Source organism: Salmo trutta, chromosome 3 (assembly GCF_901001165.1).
Source record: "Salmo trutta chromosome 3, fSalTru1.1, whole genome shotgun sequence".
Lineage (NCBI taxonomy): Eukaryota > Metazoa > Chordata > Actinopteri > Salmoniformes > Salmonidae > Salmo > Salmo trutta.
This window is the reverse complement of record NC_042959.1, coordinates 73,867,708-73,890,383: the sequence shown is the minus strand read 5'-3', so window position 1 is coordinate 73,890,383 and position 22,676 is coordinate 73,867,708. Positions and strand designations below refer to the sequence as shown.

The 22,676-nt window shown below is 46.4% G+C and overlaps 1 protein-coding gene across 5 annotated transcripts in view; it reads left to right on the top strand.

Moving 5' to 3' along the window:
• The first annotated feature begins 222 nt into the window (after positions 1 to 222).
• The window catches only part of ttyh1 (tweety family member 1), a 33,047-nt gene continuing 10,593 nt past the window's right edge, over positions 223 to 22,676 (top strand). For 2 of the 5 annotated variants that reach the window (XM_029747630.1, XM_029747620.1), the window contains exons 1-7: positions 225 to 1,136; positions 8,378 to 8,556; positions 12,882 to 13,111; positions 15,306 to 15,417; positions 16,789 to 17,126; positions 17,343 to 17,438; positions 17,668 to 17,740. In XM_029747630.1, coding sequence (XP_029603490.1) covers positions 8,422 to 8,556; positions 12,882 to 13,111; positions 15,306 to 15,417; positions 16,789 to 17,126; positions 17,343 to 17,438; positions 17,668 to 17,740 — 984 coding nt within the window. In that variant the 5' untranslated portion in view covers positions 225 to 1,136; positions 8,378 to 8,421. Of the gene's footprint in view, positions 1,137 to 8,377; positions 8,557 to 12,881; positions 13,112 to 15,305; positions 15,418 to 16,788; positions 17,127 to 17,342; positions 17,439 to 17,667; positions 17,741 to 22,676 lie in introns of all 5 variants that reach the window. The other 3 variants (XM_029747604.1, XM_029747613.1, XM_029747638.1) reach the window with 3 other exon arrangements.

Sequence of the window (22,676 nt, the reverse complement as noted above, 5' to 3'; positions counted from 1 at the left end):
CCATCTCTGCTTTTCGTGGTTGTTGAATCATGGTGTTGATACTATTTTGCAGTCTCCACTCGAAACTGGTTTTGCAACTCCCCTCTCCCTCTATTCATCGCTCACCCTCCCTCCATCCCTCCCTCTTTCTCTCACGCTCACTCACTGCCCAGTTGACAACCCATCTTTTTTCCTATTCACAATATCTTTGTTGCACCCTCCATCCGGCCCTCCCTCCCTCCCCTTCTCTCTTGCTCTCAGTATCCATCTAAGTGGTGTGCTTATTTGCTTCTGCCTAAATATATGTTGATCTCTACCTCTCCCTCTCTCTTCCTCTCTGCACAACACAGCCAAACACTGCCCTGCCTAACCACACAGGAGATTTCTTCAACAAATATTTTGTGGATTTTTTGTGCAGAAATCTAAAATGTGACTCAAACTCGAATAATTGGACCTTTTCTCGTTTTGTATTTTTGCATTTAGACAATCGTAGATTTTTTTGTGATGATTTGTTGATTTTGGTCAGCTTTTTGTCTCCTAATCTGAGAGTGTAGAGATTGGTATGTTGTGTGTGTGACTGGGTGTTGATGGGGTTTCAGTTAGAGCTGTGTCTGTATCGCCCAGCAGCATCATCATTTGTGTGAGCTGAGAGTGGACGCAGCCCTAATCCCTGTTAACAGATTCCTTATCGCTGGGCACAATCGTGTCGCTGCCTTGTTGTGAAGTCGCCTGGCTGAGCGATCTGCTGCCTGCATGGGGTTCCGACATGACGATAAGGGTCCCTCTGGGGTGTCTTCTCAATCCTAATCCCTCTCTCTCCTCCCTCTCTCTCCTCCCTCTCTCTCCTCTCTCTCTTGCGCTGAGGGCTTCTCTCTTATCCATCAACACAAGCACCTCTCCACTGTTACCAGACAACCATACAATCACAGGCTGTTTAATATTTAAAAAACAAAAACAGACCTTATTATTTATTGACATTTTACATATTTTTGGGGTTCATGTCCCTAAACCAATATATTTCAGGATGAGTTTTTTTTCCAAGAGGATCCAGCGTTGATGGTTGGCAACGGTATACCTCAGTGAGTGTGTAGATATTTGACGGAACACCAGAGAAGAGCAAGAGATAGCAGAACACCCTCCCAACGCTACAGTCAAAGGTAAGAAACGGATCACTCATTCACCATGGGTGAATTGTCTGTGTATTCTACAAGATTAATGGACAGTCAAGTGAAATAGATTTTTCATGCACTGTTAGACCACTGCAGTTTATGTTCAATGATGGAAAGTGGAGAGAAGCCTGGGTTTTACATCAAATGTTTGGATTTTTATGCAATGTCTATGCATTGGCTGATGTTGCAAATAGGAAATGATTTATAAAACATTGAGGTTGAACCATGTTAGTTTGATTCACTCTGTTTGGGATTGTTTTGTCAATCTCTACTTTATCATAGTTGATAAGATATATTTTATTTATATGAATACAATATCACATTGTATCTCACTGAATAGTTTGCTTAGCTTCATCTTCAGCAAACCTCTCTCAAATGCTACATTTGACTTTGTGCAAGCTTCTAAATGAGATTGTTAGTGGGAGCATTTGTCCATCCTCTTGGTACTGCATGTTATACTCTTGTTCACTCCAAAGCTCCATGTTGGATTTATTGATTCTACAAGCAGTGAGTAGCCTGCAGCTGAATGCACTCAATCTTTCATTGATTTGGGGAAATGTGTGTGTATGGTATGGTTTGGTTTAACTATACTTGTATCCAAAATTTGGACAAGTGTGTACATTTTGCTGGTCCCCACAAGTAAAAAGGCTATTTTGGGGTTAGGGTTACAATTAGGATAAGGGTTAGGGTTAAGGTCAGGGTTAGGGTTAGGGAAAATAAGATTTTGAATTGATTATTTTTTTCTTCGTTACCCACAAGGATAGTAAAACAAACGTGCGTGCGTGCACGTGATCCTGGTGGGACATTTTTTTTTACACAAACATGAATTTCAACTGAAACTTAAATATGAATTTTATAAGAAACAATTCAACCTCTAGTAGAGTCTGGAAATGTGTGTTTATACACTAATACACTACCGTTCAAAAGTTTGGGCTCACTTAAAAATGTCCTTGTTTTTGAAAGAAATCACATTTTTGGTCCATTAAAATAACATGAAATTTAACAGAAATACAGTGTGGACATTGTTAATGTTGTAAATGACTATTGTCATTAAATAGTACCCGCAAAACACCAGTCTCAACGTCAACAGTGAAGAGGCGACTCCGGGATGCTGGCCTTCTAGGCAGAGTTCCTCTGTCCAGGTTCTGTGTTCTTTTGCCGTTCTTAATCTTTTATTTTTATTGGCCATTCTGAGATATGGATTATTCTTTCCAACTCTGCCTAGAAGGCCAGCATCCCGGAGTCGCCTCTCCACTGTTGACGTTGAGACTGGTGTTTTGCGGGTACTATTTAATGAAGCTGCCAGTTGAGGACTTGTGAGGCGTCTGTTTCTCAAACTTGACACAAATGTACTTGTCCTCTTGCTCAGTTGTGCACCGGGGCCTCCCACTACTCTTTCTATTCTGGTTAGAGACAGTTTGTGCTGTTCTGTGAAGGGAGTAGTACACAGCGTTGTATGAGATCTTCAGTTTCTTGGCAATTTCTCGCATGGAATAGCCTTCATTCCTCAGAACAAGAATAGACTGACGAGTTTCAGAAGAAAGTTCTTTGTTTCTGGCCATTTTGAGCATGTAATCGAATCCACAAATGCTGATGCTCCAGATACTCAACTAGTCTAAAGAAGGCCAGTTTTATTGCTTCTTTAATCAGGACAACAGTTTTCAGCTGTGCTAACATAATTAATTGCAGGGTTTTCTAATGATCAATTAGCCTTTTAAAATGATAAACTTGGATTAGCTAACACAACGTGCCATTGGGACACAGGAGTGGTGGTTGCTGATAATGTGCCTCTGTACGCCTATGTAGATATTCCATAAAAAATCTGCCGTTTCCAGCTATAATAGTCATTTACAGCAGTAACAATCTCTACAGTGTATTTCTGACAATTTGATATTATTTTAATGGGCATAAAATGTGCTTTTCTTTCAAAAACAAGGACATTTCTAAGTGACCCCAACTTTTGAACGGTAGTGTAGATACATTACAGTCCGCACACTGAATGGGCCGTTCATGTCCCCACTGACTGATGATAACTGGGCTGTGGTGTGTATCACACTGCAATCATTAAGAGTGTCCTTAAGTGATCGTTAGGGGGACCATTGGGCCTTAACGTGTGGCATGATGATTTCTTTTGCATGTCATTTTTCATACCCAGTGGCCCAGAGGAAAGCTGTTGTTTGTGATGTGTAGTAATGAGAATATGTGGTGCAATACATGATAAAGGAGAATGTGGCTTTACTGTCCAAAGAGGATTTTCTTCCCAGCTGCAAATCTTCAGTCGTCCTCATTAACTGCCTTACGAAATGGCCTCGTGGAGAAACATATTCTGGAGTCTCCCTCAATACAAATAGCTGAGTGACTGTTTCATAACAGAGCCATTCCCAGGGCTGAGTCACTCAGCTTGGTTCAGTGCAGTGACAGATAGTTGACGTCTATTCTACTGTATTCTATCCATTTCTCCTCGGCTTTGTTGTTCCTGAGAGTCTCTTGTTGGTTTTGAAGCAGCTAGTGCACAGCACAGAAGGCTGTAGTTTGGGTTTCCTTCTTCCGTCTCCCTCTCCTCTCCCCTTCTCTCCTTGCTCCCCCTATCACGTGAGTGCAAACTCCCTGTTATTTGCCTTCAGTTATGCAATGGTAACCAGCATGATAACAAGCTGGCAGGTAGCATCACGTCAACTTGAGCCTGCCTCCCTCTGACAACTACTGCTGGACCACTGATCAGCTCAGGCTGCTCCCTCCCTGGGTTCATGTTAGCACTAGTTCCCATTGTTGACACTACATCTGCTTGTGGACAGACAGACAGACAGACAGACAGACAGACAGACAGACAGACAGACAGACAGACAGACAGACAGACAGACAGACAGACAGACAGACAGACTTATGATAATTGCCAAAAATTGTTAATAGACTTTTCCAAGTAACATGAATTTAATTTCAATTCACACTGTAGTCTAACCACACAACATCATTCTTATAATTTGCCTAATGTGACAACATCCTCTACCACCCTCACAGCCGAATAATTCAAGACTATAACATGAAAAATCCTGTTTGTTGATATACCATCCGAGTCTGGCCATAACAATGTGAGACTACAACAATAACACCAGTCTACTGACAGCATCAGTGTGAGGGGATGGACGGCAGTGTGTGAAACCATTCTGCTCCCACTGTTCATAAGTGAAACAGAGTGTTGGCATTGATTTTGTTAGTGACAGTTGGGTTTGGAGCCATTAAGGTGAACAGGCTTATTCTAATGAGCTTGGGATTGACTGTCTGGGTTGTCTGTTTAACCCTCTCTGGGACAGGGATGCCCCAAATCCACATGCACGCACGCACACCACACACACACACACACACACACACACACACACACATCCCAAACAATGACCCCAACACCTGGACTTATTATGTTCATTGAGACGTCAGTGATTTTAAATGGCTGCTACAGTAAAAAGACTGGATTGATATTTCTAAAATAGATCAGATATGGTCATATGCGATTCTTGATCATATTTAGTATTGTGTAGTGCTTCTATTCAAATGTAGTGTTGTGTGCTCATACAGATGGATCATTAAAAAGGCTGAGAATTCATGTGATACAGTGCAGAATGTTCTAAACATTCAAAGACAGCAAAACCAAGATAGGAGCCTGGTACAGAATCCAAATCTAAGAATCCATCCCTGTTAGACGCTATCAAATACACTATTGTGTCTTTACTCAACATTCCTCTGTGTCTCACTGTATGTAGAGCAGTACTGTACAACCCCCTGTCTCTACTCCTCAGTACAACTCCTGTCAATGGTCTAGTCTGTGCTGGTCTCATTTTATAGGCTCTCTTGAAACCCTCTTGTCTTCAACTGTAAAACCCTGGTATTCTCTTAATCTGCACAATCAGTGTCATGGCCCCCTTTTACCATCCCCCCCTCATCCCCTGTTCATAGCTCTGTGATTGTAATGCAGATTGTGGTGTCTATCTGGGATAACTGGATTTCCCTTTGTATTTACCCTACTTTCTCCCCTTGGCTGGGCTTTAGGACGGGAGGGGAAGCAGTGTCTCTCAGCAGGGTGCGGTGGTGGAGTTTGGCTACGAAGACTGACCTTTTCTCCCTTGTTCCCCCCCCTCTCTCCTTCCCTTTGGAGGGTGGTTGTGTGAAGGCTGCTACAGTGCATCATTGTTGTAGACATACTATCTGTCATAGTATCTTCTAATTTCCAGGATGGTTGTGTTGATAGCTGGTCTGATGGCGGTTGAATCTCCCTCTTGTATTGACCCAACTCTGCCTCCATTATATAGTGCTGGTTGTGTGGTGTGGCTGAGATTGCCACTGGACCTCCCACTATCTCCCCTACTCTGCTCCCATAGGTGGAGGAGCATGATGAAGTAGGTTGTTAGTAGAGACGACAGGGTAGTTGGTTAAGTTGATGTCCCCTGGATAAGAGAGGAATCGCGCACATACAATCCAGCTGCGGGCAGGTCCCATTTCTATTCAGTTAGTTCAGCCAGATGAATTTCACTTCTGTACTTGAATGCATTAGAATGGAATTGACCACGACCGTGATCCAAATGTAGCTTAGAAGCTGAGCAAAAATATCTAGCAATGTCTGCTCTTGCTCTGTGGTTTCTGCTCCACAGGGTTTCACCCTGCATACCTCCTCGCTCCAGGTACAAGCCCTTAGGCATAGATCTGATTTAGGATTAGATTACCTTGACTTTCACAATTCCTTACTTTAAGCATTAGGAGAAGACCATGTAAACCTCACCTTTAGATCAGAGTCTAGGACAGGGGTGTCAAACTCATTCCACGGACAGCCTAGTTTCTGAAGGTCTTTGTTATTTCCTTTCAATTAAGACCTAGACAACATGGTGAGGAGCGAAAACCCGCAGACACTCAGAACTCTGTGGAATGAGTTCGATGCGGTCTAGGAGTAGACAATGTAAACCTCACCTTAAATCAGAATATTAGGAGATGACCATGTAAACATCACCATAGATCAGAGTCTAGGAGAAGACGATGTAAACATCACCATAGATAAGAGTCTAGGAGAAATCAAATCAAATCAAATTTATTTATATAGCCCTTCGTACATCAGCTGAAATCTCAAAGTGCTGTACAGAAACCCAGCCTAAAACCCTAAACAGCAAGCAATGCATGTAAAAGAAGCACGGTGGCTGGGAAAAACTCCCTAGGAAAAACTCCTGAGAAAGGCCAAAAACCTAGGAAGAAACCTAGAGAGGAACCAGGCTATGAGGGGTGGCCAGTCCTCTTCTGGCTGTGCCGGGTGGATATTATAACAGAACATGGTCAAGATGTTAAAATGTTCGTAAATGACCAGCATGGTCAAATAATAATAATCATAGTAATTGTCGAGGGTGCAACAAGCACGTCCGGTGAACAGGTCAGGGTTCCGTAGCCGCAGGCAGAACAGTTGAAACTGGAGCAGCAGCATGGCCAGGTGGACTGGGGACAGCAAGGAGTCATCATGCCAGGTAGTCCTGAGGCATGGTCCTAGGGCTCAGGTCCTCCGAGAGAAAGAAAGAAAGAAAGAGAGAAAGAGAGAATTAGAGAGAGCATATTTACATTCACACAGGACACCGGATAAGACAAGAGAATACTCCAGATGTAACAGACTGACCCTAGCCCCCCGACACATAAACTACTGCAGCATAAATACTGGAGGCTGAGACAGGAGGGATCAGAAGACACTGTGGCCCCATCCGATGATACCCCCGGACAGGGCCAAACAGGCAGGATATAGAGAAGACAATGTAAACATCACCTTAGATCAGTCTAGGAAAAGACAATGTAAACATCGCCTTAGATCAGAGTATAGGAGAAGACAATGTAAACATCACCTTAGATCAGAGTATAGGAGAAGAAAATGTAAACATCACCTTAGAACAGAGTCTAGGAGTAGACAATGTAAACATCCCCTTAGATCAGAGTCTAGGAGAAGACAATGTAAACATCACCTTAGATCAGAGTCTAGGAGAAGACAATGTAAACATCACCTTAGATCAGAGTCTAGGAGTAGACAATGTAAACATCACCTTAGATCAGAGTCTAGGAGTAGACAATGTAAACCTCACCTTAGATCAGAATATTAGGAGATGACCATGTAAACATCACCTTAGATCAGAGTATAGGAGAAGACAATGTAAACATCACCTTAGATCAGAGTCTAGGAGTAGACAATGTAAACATCCCCTTAGATCAGAGTCTAGGAGTAGACAATGTAAACATCACCTTAGATCAGAGTCTAGGAGTAGACAATGTAAACATCACCTTAGATCAGAGTATAGGAGAAGACAATGTAAACATCACCTTAGATCAGAGTATAGGAGAAGAAAATGTAAACATCACCTTAGAACAGAGTCTAGGAGTAGACAATGTAAACATCCCCTTAGATCAGAGTCTAGGAGAAGACAATGTAAACATCACCATAGATCAGAGTCTAGGAGTAGACAATGTAAACATCACCTTAGATCAGAGTCTAGGAGTAGACAATGTAAACATCACCTTAGATCAGAGTCTAGGAGAAGACAATGTAAACATCACCTTAGATCAGAGTCTAGGAGTAGACAATGTAAACATCACCTTAGATCAGAGTCTAGGAGTAGACAATGTAAACATCACCTTAGATCAGAGTCTAGGAGAAGACAATGTAAACATCACCATAGATCAGAGTCTAGGAGAAGACAATGTAAACATCACCTTAGATCAGAGTCTAGGAGAAGACAATGTAAACATCACCTTAGATCAGAGTCTAGGAGAAGACAATGTAAACATCACCTTAGATCAGAGTCTAGGAGAAACTTCACATTGTCCTGACCCACCTACAGTAGTACACTGATTGATGAAATAGGAAGTTTCAGTGAACATGAGCCAGGTTGACAACTGTTCAACCATTGGCTGGATCTCCCACAGACTGGAGAAGGTGGTGGTTGGTGAGGTGATGCCCCCTCCCTCCCTCCCTCCCTCCCTGCCTCCTCAGCAGGGTTGTTCTGAAACATCTTATCTTTCTTCCCTGGCTCGACCACAGTGTGTAAGAAGGAGTGGTAGACAGACAACATTTCAGTTGCAATAGCCATCACCCGGCACCACATACAGCATAAGGCGTTGTTTACTCATAGTATTTATCATTGGTCCGCCACTGGTGTGGAAATGTGGAATATGTCTATCACTTACACACCTTTGATTTTCTAACCCTTCTCTCCTCTTAGTTCCTTTCAACAGGGTGGAGGAGGGGGGGTTAGGCGATTAGAGTATGGCTGCCATGGCGACCGTGCCCAGCTACACCCCTTCGCTATGGGTGAGGATGTGCCACGCCCTTCCCCGGCTGGACCTCACCATGACGATGAGAGACAACCTCTTCATCCCCGACAGCTGGGAGTACCAACAGGTAACAGAAAACGCCCACAGACGATCACATCCATCTCAAACTACAACTGGCCAATCACACAGCACGACTGATTGATTCATATTTATCTCAAGTTATCTCTTGGTTCAAACAACAAAATCGACAATAAAAGACAGCTAAGATTCAATGAAAAAGATGTATTGCACTTGGTAAGAATGAGAACCAAGTCTGATACCTCAATGATACAGAACCCCCCCACCCCTCATGTTAAATACTGCATCATAAAGAACCCTCTCTGTTTTGCACAGCGACATCTGCAGAATCCTAGTGGTATTATTAGAGCATTTAAACAGCTTATTCATGCTAGTGGTGCAAGTGGCCTAGTTATTGACAGGGAAATGAGCCCAGACCACTCAGAAGAATGTTGACCTGGATTTCAACTCGTCAGAAATATTACATCACCTGGCTGTCTCTCCTCAAAACTGTTAGCACTTAATTACACTGTTCTGTTCTCATCTCCACCACAGTTCAGTTTACATCCCTCAGCTCCACTACAGACGCCATCTTATTTCACATTCATTCTCATCATCGTCATGCAATTCCACATGCAGTTCCACAGTACGGTTTGAGCAGGATTTGGTTTGAGTGTTTTAATCTGGAGACTGTAGTAGTAACAGCAACATGTTGTATTGTCTTTGTGGTAGAAAACACACCATTTTGTTGTGTTGTTGTTCATTTCTAGGTTTCACCATTCCCTTCCAGTGGCTCTATGTCTCTACTCCCTACGTCAAACACATTGCATGTTTACAACATGTCTACGGTACCGAGAGAGGGATTCTCACATGATCCGCCAGTAGAGAAAGACAAAAGAAATGGAAAGCACTTGGAGAGAGAATGAGAGGATGAGTAACGTGAGGAGGTAGTGGGGAACAGAAGACAGGACAGAAAGAGAGAGTAAAAGGAGAGGATGAGTAACGTGAGGAGGTAGTGGGGAACAGAAGACAGGACAGAAAGAGAGAGAGAGTAAAAAGGAGAGGATGAGTAACGTGAGGAGGTAGTGGGGAACAGAAGACAGGACAGAAAGAGAGAGTAAAAGGAGAGGATGAGTAACGTGAGGAGGTAGTGGCGAACAGAAGACAGGACAGAAAGAGAGAGTAAAAAGGAGAGGATGAGTAACGTGAGGAGGTAGTAGGGAACAGAAGACAGGACAGGAAGAGAGAGTAAAAGGAGAGGATGAGTAACGTGAGGAGGTAGTGGGGAACAGAAGACAGGACAGAAAGAGAGAGTAAAAGGAGAGGATGAGTAACGTGAGGAGGTAGTAGGGAACAGAAGACAGGACAGAAAGAGAGTAAAAGGAGAGGATGAGTAACGTGAGGAGGTAGTAGGGAACAGAAGACAGGACAGAAAGAGAGAGTAAAAAGGAGAGGATGAGTAACGTGAGGAGGTAGTAGGGAACAGAAGACAGGACAGGAAGAGAGTAAAAGGAGAGGATGAGTAACGTGAGGAGGTAATAGGGAACAGAAGACAGGACAGAAAGAGAGAGTAAAAAGGAGAGGATGAGTAACGTGAGGAGGTAGTAGGGAACAGAAGACAGGACAGAAAGAGAGTAAAAGGAGAGGATGAGTAACGTGAGGAGGTAGTAGGGAACAGAAGACAGGACAGAAAGAGAGAGTAAAAGGAGAGGATGAGTAACGTGAGGAGGTAGTGGGGAACAGAAGACAGGACAGAAAGAGAGAGTAAAAAGGAGAGGATGAGTAACGTGAGGAGGTAGTGGGGAACAGAAGACAGGACAGAAAGAGAGTAAAAGGAGAGGATGAGTAACGTGAGGAGGTAGTAGGGAACAGAAGACAGGACAGAAAGAGAGTAAAAGGAGAGGATGAGTAACGTGAGGAGGTAGTAGGGAACAGAAGACAGGACAGAAAGAGAGAGTAAAAGGAGAGGATGAGTAACGTGAGGAGGTAGTGGGGAACAGAAGACAGGACAGAAAGAGAGAGTAAAAGGAGAGGATGAGTAACGTGAGGAGGTAGTAGGGAACAGAAGACAGGACAGAAAGAGAGAGTAAAAGGAGAGGATGAGTAACGTGAGGAGGTAGTAGGGAACAGAAGACAGGACAGAAAGAGAGTAAAAGGAGAGGATGAGTAACGTGAGGAGGTAGTAGGGAACAGAAGACAGGACAGAAAGAGAGAGTAAAAGGAGAGGATGAGTAACGTGAGGAGGTAGTAGGGAACAGAAGACAGGACAGAAAGAGAGAGTAAAAGGAGAGGATGAGTAACGTGAGGAGGTAGTAGGGAACAGAAGACAGGACAGAAAGAGAGAGTAAAAGGAGAGGATGAGTAACGTGAGGAGGTAGTAGGGAACAGAAGACAGGACAGAAAGAGAGAGTAAAAGGAGAGGATGAGTAACGTGAGGAGGTAGTAGGGAACAGAAGACAGGACAGAAAGAGAGAGTAAAAGGAGAGGATGAGTAACGTGAGGAGGTAGTAGGGAACAGAAGACAGGACAGAAAGAGAGAGTAAAAGGAGAGGATGAGTAACGTGAGGAGGTAGTAGGGAACAGAAGACAGGACAGGAAGAGAGAGTAAAAGGAGAGGATGAGTAACGTGAGGAGGTAGTAGGGAACAGAAGACAGGACAGAAATAGAGAGTAAAAAGGGATAGAGAAAGTGAGGGTGGCAGTGAATGTATTTAAGTAGGTCACAGATTATTAATAGAGCTGCAGTGGCTTGGATAGAAAGAAAGAAAGAGGGGGAGAGAGAGGGAGGGGGAGAGAGAGGAAGGGGGGAGAGGGAGAGGGAGGGAGGGAGAGAGCGAGGGAAGGGGAGAGAGAGAGGAGTGTGGGGGAGAGAGAGAGAGAGGGAGGGGTAGAGGGGGAATGGAGGAGAAAGAAGGGAGGCGAGGGAGAAGGGGGAACATGGATGGGTGGGGGGGCTATAGAGAGCAGGAGGCAGAGGAGAGAGGGATAAGAGATAAGGTGGAGGAGAGGAAAATGAGGGAGGGAGAGAGTGAGACAGGCAGATGGAGAGGGATAATGTTGTAGATATGTGTTCTAGCTAAATGCACTCCAGTAAAGTTGAGTATGATAGATGTTAGTATGTCAGAGTGCAGGCTGATGATGAGATACAGGAGAGATGTGACAGGGCTTAGTAACATTAATGTTAATGTTCACTACAGCTTGCAGCTGAGGTAGTAGTGTGGTGATACAAGGTAGCTTTTCACCCTTTATCATGTTCAGGATGTATGTTAAACAGTCAGGAATGATATTATTACGTTCAATTACTGGTTAATGAATGCAGTAGGTATGCTCTTCTGAATGGAGTCATGCAGATTAGTGTGTGTGTGTGTGTGCGTGTGCGTGTGTGCGCGTGCGCGTGGGTGTGTGTGAAAAGCCTCCAGATTTTTTGTTGATGTCCCCTGGATAACTTTATACACTTTATGTTCTAATCACCTTTCACTTCCACTGCTTGGATAGGTAGGACTGTACACCATTTGTCACGGTGGAATTATAGGACCAAAGAATGTTGTGGTCCTTTGTAGCTCAGTTGGTAGAGCATGGTGCTTGTAATGCCAGGGTAATGGGTTCGATTCCCGGGACCACCCATACGTTAAATGTATGCACGCATGACTGTAAGTTGTTTTGAATAAAAGTGTCTGCTAAATGGCACATACAGTAAATTAATATTGCAATTTTCAGTATCACAATATCAACCTGTTATTTAGCTCCTTTGCATAAATACACTGTAGGGATTCTTGCAGAATATTGAGGTTCCCATGTTGAAGGCTGGGAATACACTGATGTCCTCATGACTAACACGTGTACCTCCCAGCTGCTCTGAATCCCTGTTGTTATTCATAACACAGTATATTGATACATTTACCCAGCCCTAGCTGCTACAGTCTGGGCTCAATATTTGACTCTCAAATGGTGTGGAGGAGGCTCATGGGAGTTTCATTACTTCTATTAGTTAGACAGTGGTGCATGATGTGCCTCTGACATACAGTTCTATCCTGCTGGCAAAAATATGTTGAACCAACATTTTATTAATGTCATCTGTCAACAATTTTAGGTCCATTTTTTTTTGGGGGGGGGGGTGTAAAAAATGAAGAAATAAAACATACACAAATTTGAACCAGATTTCCACCATAAGTCAACAACAGAATTTCAAGGGTTGATTTATTCACATGTTAGCAATGCAATTAAATATCAACCGAATATGGACATTGATTTTACGTTATGTCAGGTTTTTGCCCAGAGGGATAATGTTACTTAGCAATGCATTTCCATTGTGCAATCAAGTACAGTGACAGTGTTACCATAAGCATCAGTCTGTAAAGTGCTGTGTTTAATTTGATTTACCCCCCCACTCTCTCAGACTCTACTGGTCCTCTCTAGTCTCTCGGCCATTGCTCTCGTTCTCTCCCTCCTCGTCATTATCTCCTTCCTTATACACTACTGCTGCTGTCGCCGTGGTGACCGGAGTGAGGGATCTGAGGAAGAGGAGGAGGACGAAGAGGGCAGCACGGGCCACGGATACGGAGGCAAGAAAGGGCGGGGTATCTGCTGCGTCACCTGGGTGTCGGTGGCGGCTGTCACACTGTGCTGGTGAGTAAGAGAGGTTATTGTGACATCACTGCCAGGGTCAATGTGATGTCATTATGAGGGTCATTGTGACCTCTTTATGCAGGCCATTGGGATATTGTGATGTCCTGTCGTCTTTGTGACATCAGTGTCATGAGTGTTGTATTCATGAACTGTGACCAAACCATATGACCATTTGTCACAAGGATAGAGGAAAGGGAATCCTTTTTATAATACAGAAGTACCATCTTCTAACTTTCATTATTTCCCAATAGTCCAATAACCATGTGTGTGTTTTGATGTAAGTTATTTTCAGAGCACTGTAGAAAGTAGTGTCCAGTCCCTGCTTTACAATGTGTTAGTATTTTGCTCCCGGCAATATCTGACACAGACAGTTGACCTAACTGACCGTGGTCAAGTTGTGGTTTGGCCACAGGGACCAGGCGTCTGAGGTTTGCTGTTTGGGCTTGTGACAGCATGTTTGTGGTTTGGAAATTGAATCGTGGTTTCCTATCACCGTGACGATGATGTCAGAAGTTCCATCTCAGCGTATTGAATCCTCTCTCCTCTGTTCCCTCTCTGGTGACTATGTTGTCATCCACTGTCATGAGGGCATTTAGTCACATTATGGCAGGATGTTCATTTTAAGTTTGCATGAGGAGATGGCAGCAGGTATTCAAATCTTACCCTACGAGGTCTGGAGTACTGCTGGTTTTCTGTTCTACCTGATTATTAATTGCACCCACCTGGTGTCCCAGGTCTTAATCAGTCCCTGATTAGAGGAGAAGAATGAAGTGGAACTGGTTTAGAGGTCCAGATTAGAATTTGCAGGGTTTACTGAGTCAGATTGGGTTCTCGTATAGAAAACCCACAGTTAAACACCTTCAGCTCTGACACCGCATGATGTTGGATGTCCCCTCCCGTCTCAGCAGCATGATGTTGGATGTCCCCTCCCGTCTCAGCAGCATGATGTTGGATGTCCCCTCCCGTCTCAGCAGCATGATGTTGGATGTCCCCTCCCGTCTCAGCAGCATGATGTTGGATGTCCCCTCCCGTCTCAGCAGCATGATGTTGGATGTCCCCTCCCGTCTCAGCAGCATGATGTTGGATGTCCCCTCCCGTCTCAGCAGCATGATGTTGGATGTCCCCTCCCGTCTCAGCAGCATGATGTTGGATGTCCCCTCCCGTCTCAGCAGCATGATGTTGGATGTCCCCTCCCGTCTCAGCAGCATGATGTTGGATGTCCCCTCCCGTCTCAGCAGCATGATGTTGGACGTCCCCTCCCGTCTCAGCAGCATGATGTTGGACGTCCCCTCCCGTCTCAGCAGCATGATGTTGGATGTCCCCTCCCGTCTCAGCAGCATGATGTTGGACGTCCCCTCCCGTCTCAGCAGCATGATGTTGGACGTCCCCTCCCGTCTCAGCAGCATGATGTTGGACGTCCCCTCCCGTCTCAGCAGCATGATGTTGGATGTCCCCTCCCGTCTCAGCAGCATAGCGCTGTCATATGTCACATGTTATCGGATTGCATTGTCAGCCTGAGTTGATGTCACTGCTTTATCAAACAGCACAATGTGTTTGTGTTATGTGGTCCTGTCCCCCCCTGCGGCCGTGATGATGTCATCTCTCTCTCTCTCTCTGATACATGACCTTTTTGCTGTTTAGATGAAAAAGGGAGACATGGTAGTAGACATCTTAGTTTTAGAAATGCATTGTGGGAAAATATCAAATGACACCCTATTCTTCAAGTTGTGCATTAGAGCACATATATGACACACATGATGCTGTCATAGAAAACATACACGTTTGACTGTATGAAACACAACACTGCTCTTTTCCCCCGCTTTCTAATCTGGGTCACATACTTTGAGGCAGATTGGGTCATACCATTGCTCTCGGGTGCGAGGGGATTTGGTGAACATCTGGCCTAAGCCTTAATCTGAATATTTGAATAACAGAGAGATATATATGTGATTATTTTTTATGTTTCTAATATCACGCCGACTGAAGACTGCAGATGCAGACACTGCTAAGACTCTTCTAAGCTATCTTATCTTTTCCTGTGGTTGTTCGTTCGATCGTTCATCCATTTCTCACATTTCACATCACTCTCACCAGTTCCATCTTGTGTCAAATTCATTTTATATGTACATACAGTACAAACTGAATTAAACATGAATCTCTCTCCCTCCCTCAATCCCTGTTCCCCTTCTTGCAGTGTTGCCATAGGCGTTGGTTTCTATGGCAACAGTGAGGCTAATGATGGGATATATCAGTTGACCTCGTCTCTTCTCACAGCCAATTACACACTGGCTTCCATCGATCTGCTGGTGAGTACTCTAGCTCCACCCTCCCAGCAAATTTCAGACATGCACAATATCTACCCTGGTGTGTGTGTGTGTGTGTGTGTGTGTGTGTGTGTGTGTGTGTGTGTGTGTGTGTGTGTGTGTGTGTGTGTGGTTGATATATTGGCGGAGAGGGAGAGAGTGGGGTGTAAACTTGTCAGGTGTGATATGGATCTGTCTGTCCTCATGCGGTCACTCAGTGGTTTATCTGTCTGTCCTCATGCGGTCACTCAGTGGTTTATATGTCTGTCCCCACGCGGTCACTCAGTGGTTTATATGTCTGTCCCCACGCGGTCACTCAGTGGTTTATCTGTCTGTCCCCACTCGGTCACTCAGTGGTTTATCTGTCTGTCCCCACGCGGTCACTCAGTGGTTTATCTGTCTGTCCCCACGCGGTCACTCAGTGGTTTATCTGTCTGTCCCCACGCGGTCACTCAGTGGTTTATATGTCTGTCCCCACGCGGTCACTCAGTGGTTTATATGTCTGTCCCCACGCGGTCACTCAGTGATTTATATGTCTGTCCCCATGCGGTCACTCAGTGGTTTATATGTCTGTCCTCATGCGGTCATTCAGTGGTTTATCTGTCTGTCCTCATGCGGTCACTCAGTGGTTTATCTGTCTGTCCCCACGCGGTCACTCAGTGGTTTATCTGTCTGTCCCCACGCGGTCACTCAGTGGTTTATCTGTCTGTCCTCATGCGGTCACTCAGTGGTTTATCTGTCTGTCCTCATGCGGTCACTCAGTGGTTTATCTGTCTGTCCCCACGCGGTCACTCTGGTTTATCTGTCTGTCCCCACGCGGTCACTCAGTGGTTTATCTGTCTGTCCCCACGCGGTCACTCAGTGGTTTATCTGTCTGTCCCCACGCGGTCACTCAGTGGTTTATCTGTCTGTCCCCACGCGGTCACTCAGTGGTTTATCTGTCTGTCCCCACACGGTCCTCATGCGGTCACTCAGTGGTTTATCTGTCTGTCCCCACGCGGTCACTCAGTGGTTTATCTGTCTGTCCCCACGCCGTCACTCAGTGGTTTATCTGTCTGTCCCCACGCGGTCACTCAGTGGTTTATATGTCTGTCCCCACGCGGTCACTCAGTGGTTTATATGTCTGTCCCCACGCGGTCACTCAGTGGTTTATCTGTCTGTCCCCACGCGGTCACTCAGTGGTTTATATGTCTGGGTGATGGATGCCCTCTTTCCTCTGTACATGTTTTTCATTGTAATTCAATCTCCACCCACCCCATGTTGTTGATTATACAACTACAAACTCCCTATGATTACATGACCATGAGATTGATTGTATGACTTATAACCTCCACCTCTCTGTCCTGCCCCACCCCTCCCTCTCTGCCTCCCCAGGTTTCAGACACAATCTCTGGGCTACAGCTGTCCATCGCTGGGCCCCTGACCACCATGGAGGAGCTGTTTACAGGCAGTAAGCCCTACTTGGTGTCCACCCGGAACTGTAGGAGACTGTCAGAGAACGTGGTGTTCCTGCTCACCTCTCTGACCACGGCTCGCTCCTCTGACGGGGGTGCCTGGAACAGCAGTAACAATAGCGGAGATCCTCCCATAGCGGCGCTCACCCCTGTGCCCCCCTCCATGGCCCCCACAGTGGCACCAGTCGGAGGGGTCATGCCAAGCCCCTTCTCCCCTGGCTGGGCAGCCAACACACTGATGGTCAACGAGGACTACAGGTGAGGGAAGGGAGTGGGAGTGTCTTCTTCTTCAAGGTTTTAAATTGAGTGTTAAGAACACACATGGCGTGTGCCAGTATATCACTCCCTTGTGGTTTGCTGAAAGATTGAGTTTTGCGTTCAGCACCATAGAAATGTATTTGGAAGTGTATTCCCTGCATTGTGTGGTTCTATGGTGTCCTATTGCTGAGATGGCTGTTATCTCCTGGGCTGTAGGTGGCTGTCCTACGTGCTGCTGTTGCTGCTGGACCTCCTAGTGTGTCTGTTCATCCTGCTGGGGCTAGCCAAACAGGCCCGCTGGCTCCTCATCCTGTAAGCACGCACACACACACACACACACACACACACACACACACACACACACACACACACACACACACAGACCGACAGTTAAACCCTGTGTGTTGTATTGCATCGAACAACACTGAGTTTGTAATGCTCCGTGACTCTGTGTCATGTAGGCTGTGTAATATATGATGGTTCCTAGGAGGTGTGTTTGGTGCTTAGCTGACCCCTGTGTGTGTGGTTTTTCTCCTCCCAGGATGACGGTGCTGGCCTGGCTGGCTCTGTTCCTGAGCTGGGGCTCCCTGGGCCTGGAGACGGCCACTGTGGTGGTGAGGACTGATAAAGGGAGGAGAGGTGGAGGGGTGGTGTGTGTTGATGAGGGGAAGGGAGGGAGTTGATTGTTCATGGCTGGCTAGAGAGTATCTCAGGAATGCCTTAAAGAAGTCCTTGCCAGAGCAGAACGGAATGGCTGTGTACTTCTGTTGGTGTCTGTCTGCATGTGTGTGTATGTGTTTCTGTATTGCTTTCAGTGTGTCTCTGTGCCCATTGTGCTAAACTGTGAAAAGACTAGCCTCCTAGGGAACACTGCAGTCATGGCAGGGGACCAAGAAGGAGGGAAAATGGGGCAGAAATTAGTGTGTAGGTGTGTTCTGTGTATTTTCTGTGAGTTGTGTGTGTGTGTGTGTGTGTGTGTGTGTGTGTGTGTGTGTGTGTGTGTGTGTGTGTGTGAGCATGCATGTGTATGTAAGTAGTACATGTTAATGTAAGTAGTACATGTTAATGCATGTTAACTTGTGTGTGGGTGTATGGCTTGGAGGGAGATGGAAGAAGAACACAAGTGCTTTCAGAGAGAGAGTGTGAGTCCCAGAGAGAGAGAGGGAGAGAGTTCCAGAGAGAGGGAGAGAGTTCCAGAGAGAGGGAGAGAGTTCCAGGGAGAGAGTTCCAGAGAGAGAGAGGGAGAGAGTTCCAGAGAGAGAGAGGGAGAGAGTTCCAGAGAGAGGGAGAGAGATCCAGAGAGAGGGAGAGAGTTCCAGAGAGAGAGAGGGAGAGAGTTCCAGAGAGAGAGAGGGAGAGAGTTCCAGAGAGAGGGAGAGAGAGAGTTCCAGAGAGAGGGAGAGAGAGAGTTCCAGAGAGAGGGAGAGAGAGAGTTCCAGAGAGAGGGAGAGAGAGAGTTCCAGAGAGAGGGAGAGAGTGAGTTCCAGAGAGAGAGAGGGAGAGAGTTCCAGAGAGAGAGAGGGAGAGAGTTCCAGAGAGAGGGAGAGAGTGAGTTCCAGAGAGAGAGTTCCAGAGAGAGGGAGAGAGTTCCAGAGAGAGGGAGGGAGAGAGTTCCAGAGAGAGGGAGGGAGGGAGAGAGTTCCAGAGAGAGGGAGGGAGAGAGTTCCAGAGAGAGGGAGGGAGTTCCAGAGAGAGGGAGAGAGAGAGTTCCAGAGAGAGGGAGAGAGAGAGGGAGAGAGTTCCAGAGAGAGGGAGAGAGTGAGTTCCAGAGAGAGAGTTCCAGAGAGAGGGAGAGAGTTCCAGAGAGAGGGAGAGAGTTCCAGAGAGAGAGAGAGGGAGAGAGTGAGTTCCAGAGAGAGAGAGGGAGAGAGTGAGTTCCAGAGAGAGAGAGGGAGAGAGTGAGTTCCAGAGAGAGAGAGGGAGAGAGTGAGTTCCAGAGAGAGAGAGAGAGGGAGAGAGTGAGTTCCAGAGAGAGGGAGAGAGTGAGTTCCAGAGAGAGGGAGAGAGTGAGTTCCAGAGAGAGGGAGAGAGTGAGTTCCAGAGAGAGTGAGTTCCAGAGAGAGGGAGAGTGAGTCCCAAAGAGAGAGAGGGAGAGAGTGAGTTCCAGAGAGAGGGAGAGAGGGAGTTCCAGAGAGAGAGAGAGTGAGTCCCAGAGAGAGGGAGAGAGTGAGTCCCAGAGAGAGGGAGAGAGTGAGTTCCAGAGAGAGGGAGAGAGGGAGTTCCAGAGAGAGAGAGAGTGAGTCCCAGAGAGAGGGAGAGAGTGAGTCCCAGAGAGAGGGAGAGAGTGAGTTCCAGAGAGAGTGAGTCCCAGAGAGAGGGAGAGAGTGAGTCCCAGAGAGAGGGAGAGAGTGAGTTCCAGAGAGAGTGAGTCCCAGAGAGAGGGAGAGAGTGAGTCCCAGAGAGAGGGAGAGAGTGAGTACCAGAGAGAGGGAGAGAGTGAGTCCCAGAGAGAGGGAGAGAGTGAGTCCCAGAGAGAGGGAGAGAGTGAGTCCCAGAGAGAGGGAGAGAGTGAGTGAGAGGGAGAGAGGGAGTCCCAGAGAGAGGGAGAGAGGGAGTCCCAGAGAGAGGGAGAGAGGGAGTCTCAGAGAGAGGGAGAGAGGGAGTCCCAGAGAGAGTGAGTCCCGGAGAAAGTGAGTCCCAGAGAGAGAGAGTGAGTCCCAGAGAGCGGGAGAGAGAGTGAGTCCCAGAGAGCGGGAGAGAGTGAGTCCCAGAGAGCGGGAGAGAGTGAGTCCCAGAGAGAGGGAGAGAGTGAGTCCCAGAGAGAGTGAGTCCCAGAGAGAGGGAGAGAGAGTGAGTCCTAGAGAGAGGGAGAGTTGAGAGGGAGAGTCGAGGGAGAGAGAGAGGGAGAGAGGGAGGGAGGGAGGGAGAACTTCTCCAAAGACTCACCAGAACCCACAGAGAGAAAGAGAGGGGGTTGGAGAAAGTGTTTGTTTAGGGTGGTGTAGAAATGGGACAAGTGGGACAGCCAGTGACAGTAAAAATACCATTTGATTCTATGCTATGACACAATCTTGGCCATTCTATTGATTGATGCCTACCACAACACCACAGACCATAACACATCATTACAGTAAAAGCAACAAATTATTATGTCATTTAAATAAAGGTTAAATAAAAATAAAATACAAATTTGGAGGGAATAGAGAACATAGAGATCTTTATTCAATATTGCTTTGATAAAGCAGCGAGCCAAGAATATAGAACTGTTGACATTTGCTGAGAACTGCCAGGGAGTGTTCTTTCTTGCAACTGTCCCATTCCAAATCCATGCCTTGGAAGTTTGTCAGGAGAGAGGGGCAGTGGGAGGGGAGACATTTGTGTGTGTGTGTGCGCGCCCTGTGCGCTCCCCTGTGTCTATGAAGGAAGGTTGAAAGGCTAGGACTGGAGGGAGAGGGGTTCAAGCAGACCAGTGTCATGTGGAGCTGGCTGGAGATGTCTCAGAGCCCGTCCAGCGGTCCACACAGAGCCCTTCTGTCCCTGGCCACTGACAGACAGACAATGACCCAGCTGTGGGTCTAAACTGCCCTGGACCGACTCTCTCTCTTTCTGTGTGTGTCTGGGTCTCTCACTCCCTCTCCTGGTCAGCCTGCCCCTTGCTCTGTGTCTGTGTGCCTGCAGCTCTTTTTACATTGTGACAGTCAGGAGGGAGGAAAAAGGAAGGGATCGATGTAAATGAAAAGAGAGGGTAGAAAAGCAGGATGAGAGAGGGAGAGAGCGAGATGGAAAGAGAAACGCAGAGTAGGTCTATACAGTATGGACAGGGACAGTAGGTCTATACAGTATGGACAGGGACAGTAGGTCTACACAGCATGGAGAGGGACAGTAGTTCTATAGAGTATGGAGAGGGACAGTAGGTCTATACAGTATGGAGAGGGACAGTAGGTCTATAGAGTATGGAGAGGGACAGTAGGTCTATAGAGTATGGAGAGGGACAGTAGGTCTATAGAGCATGGAGAGGGACGGTAGGTCTATAGAGTATGGAGAGGGACAGTAGGTCTATAGAGTATGGAGAGGGACAGTAGGTCTATAGAGTATGGAGAGGGACAGTAGGTCTATACAGCATGGAGAGGGACGGTAGATTTATACAGCATGGAGAAGGACAGTAGGGCTATACAACATGGAGAGGGACAGTAGGTCTATACAGCATGGAGAGGGACAGTAGGTCTATACAGTATGGAGAGGGACAGTAGGACTACACACCACGGAGAGGGACAGTAGGTCTATACAGCATGGAGAATGACAGTAGGTCTATGCAACATGGAGAGGGACAGTAGGTCTATACAACATGGAGAGGGACAGTAGGTCTATACAGTATGGAGAGGGACAGTAGGTCTATACAGTATGGAGAGGGACAGTAGGTCTATGCAGCATGGAGAGGGACAGTAGGTCTATAGAGTATGGAGAAGGACAGTAGGTCTATACAGCATGGAGAGGGACCGTAGGTCTATACAGCATGGAGAGGGACCGTAGGTCTATACAGCATGGAGAGGGACCGTAGGTCTATGCAGCATGGAGAGGGACAGTAGGTATATACAGTATGTAGAAGGACAGTAGGTCTATACAGCATGGAGAGGGACAGTAGGTCTATACAGTATGGAGAGCGACAGTAGGTCTATGCAGCATGGAGAGGGACAGTAGGTCTATACAACATGGAGAGGGACAGTAGGACTATACAGCATGGAGAGGGACAGTAGGTCTATACAACATGGAGAGGGACGGTAGGTCTATACAGTATGGAGAGCGACGGTAGGTCTATACAGTATGGAGAGGGACAGTAGGTCTATACAGCATGGAGAGGGACAGTAGGTCTATACAGCATGGAGAGGGACAGTAGGTCTATACAACATGGAGAGGGACAGTAGGTCTATACAACATGGAGAGGGACAGTAGGTCTATACAACATGGAGAGGGACAGTAGGACTACACAACATGGAGAGGGACAGTAGGTCTATACATTATGGATAGGGACAGTAGGTCTATACAACATGGAGAGGGACAGTAGGTCTATACAACATGGAGAGGGACAGTAGGTCTATACAACATGGAGAGGGACAGTAGGTCTATACAGCATGGAGAGGGACAGTAGGTCTATACAACATGGAGAGGGACAGTAGGTCTATACAGTATGGAGAGGGACAGTAAGTCTATACAGTATGGAGAGGGACAGTAAGTCTACAACATGGAGAGGGACGGTAGGTCTATACGGTATGAGAGGGACAGTAGGTCTATACAACATGGAGAGGGACAGTAGGTCTATACAGTATGGAGAGGGACAGTAGGTCTATACAACATGGAGAGGGACAGTAGGTCTATACAACATGGAGAGGGACAGTAGGTCTATACAGTATGGAGAGGGACAGTAGGTCTATACAGTATGGAGAGGGACAGTAGGTCTATACAACATGGAGAGGGACAGTAGGTCTATACAGTATGGAGAGGGACAGTAGATCTATACAACATGGAGAGGGACAGTATGTCTATACAGTATGGAGAGGGACAGTAGATCTATACAGTATGGAGAGGGACAGTAGATCTATACAACATGGAGAG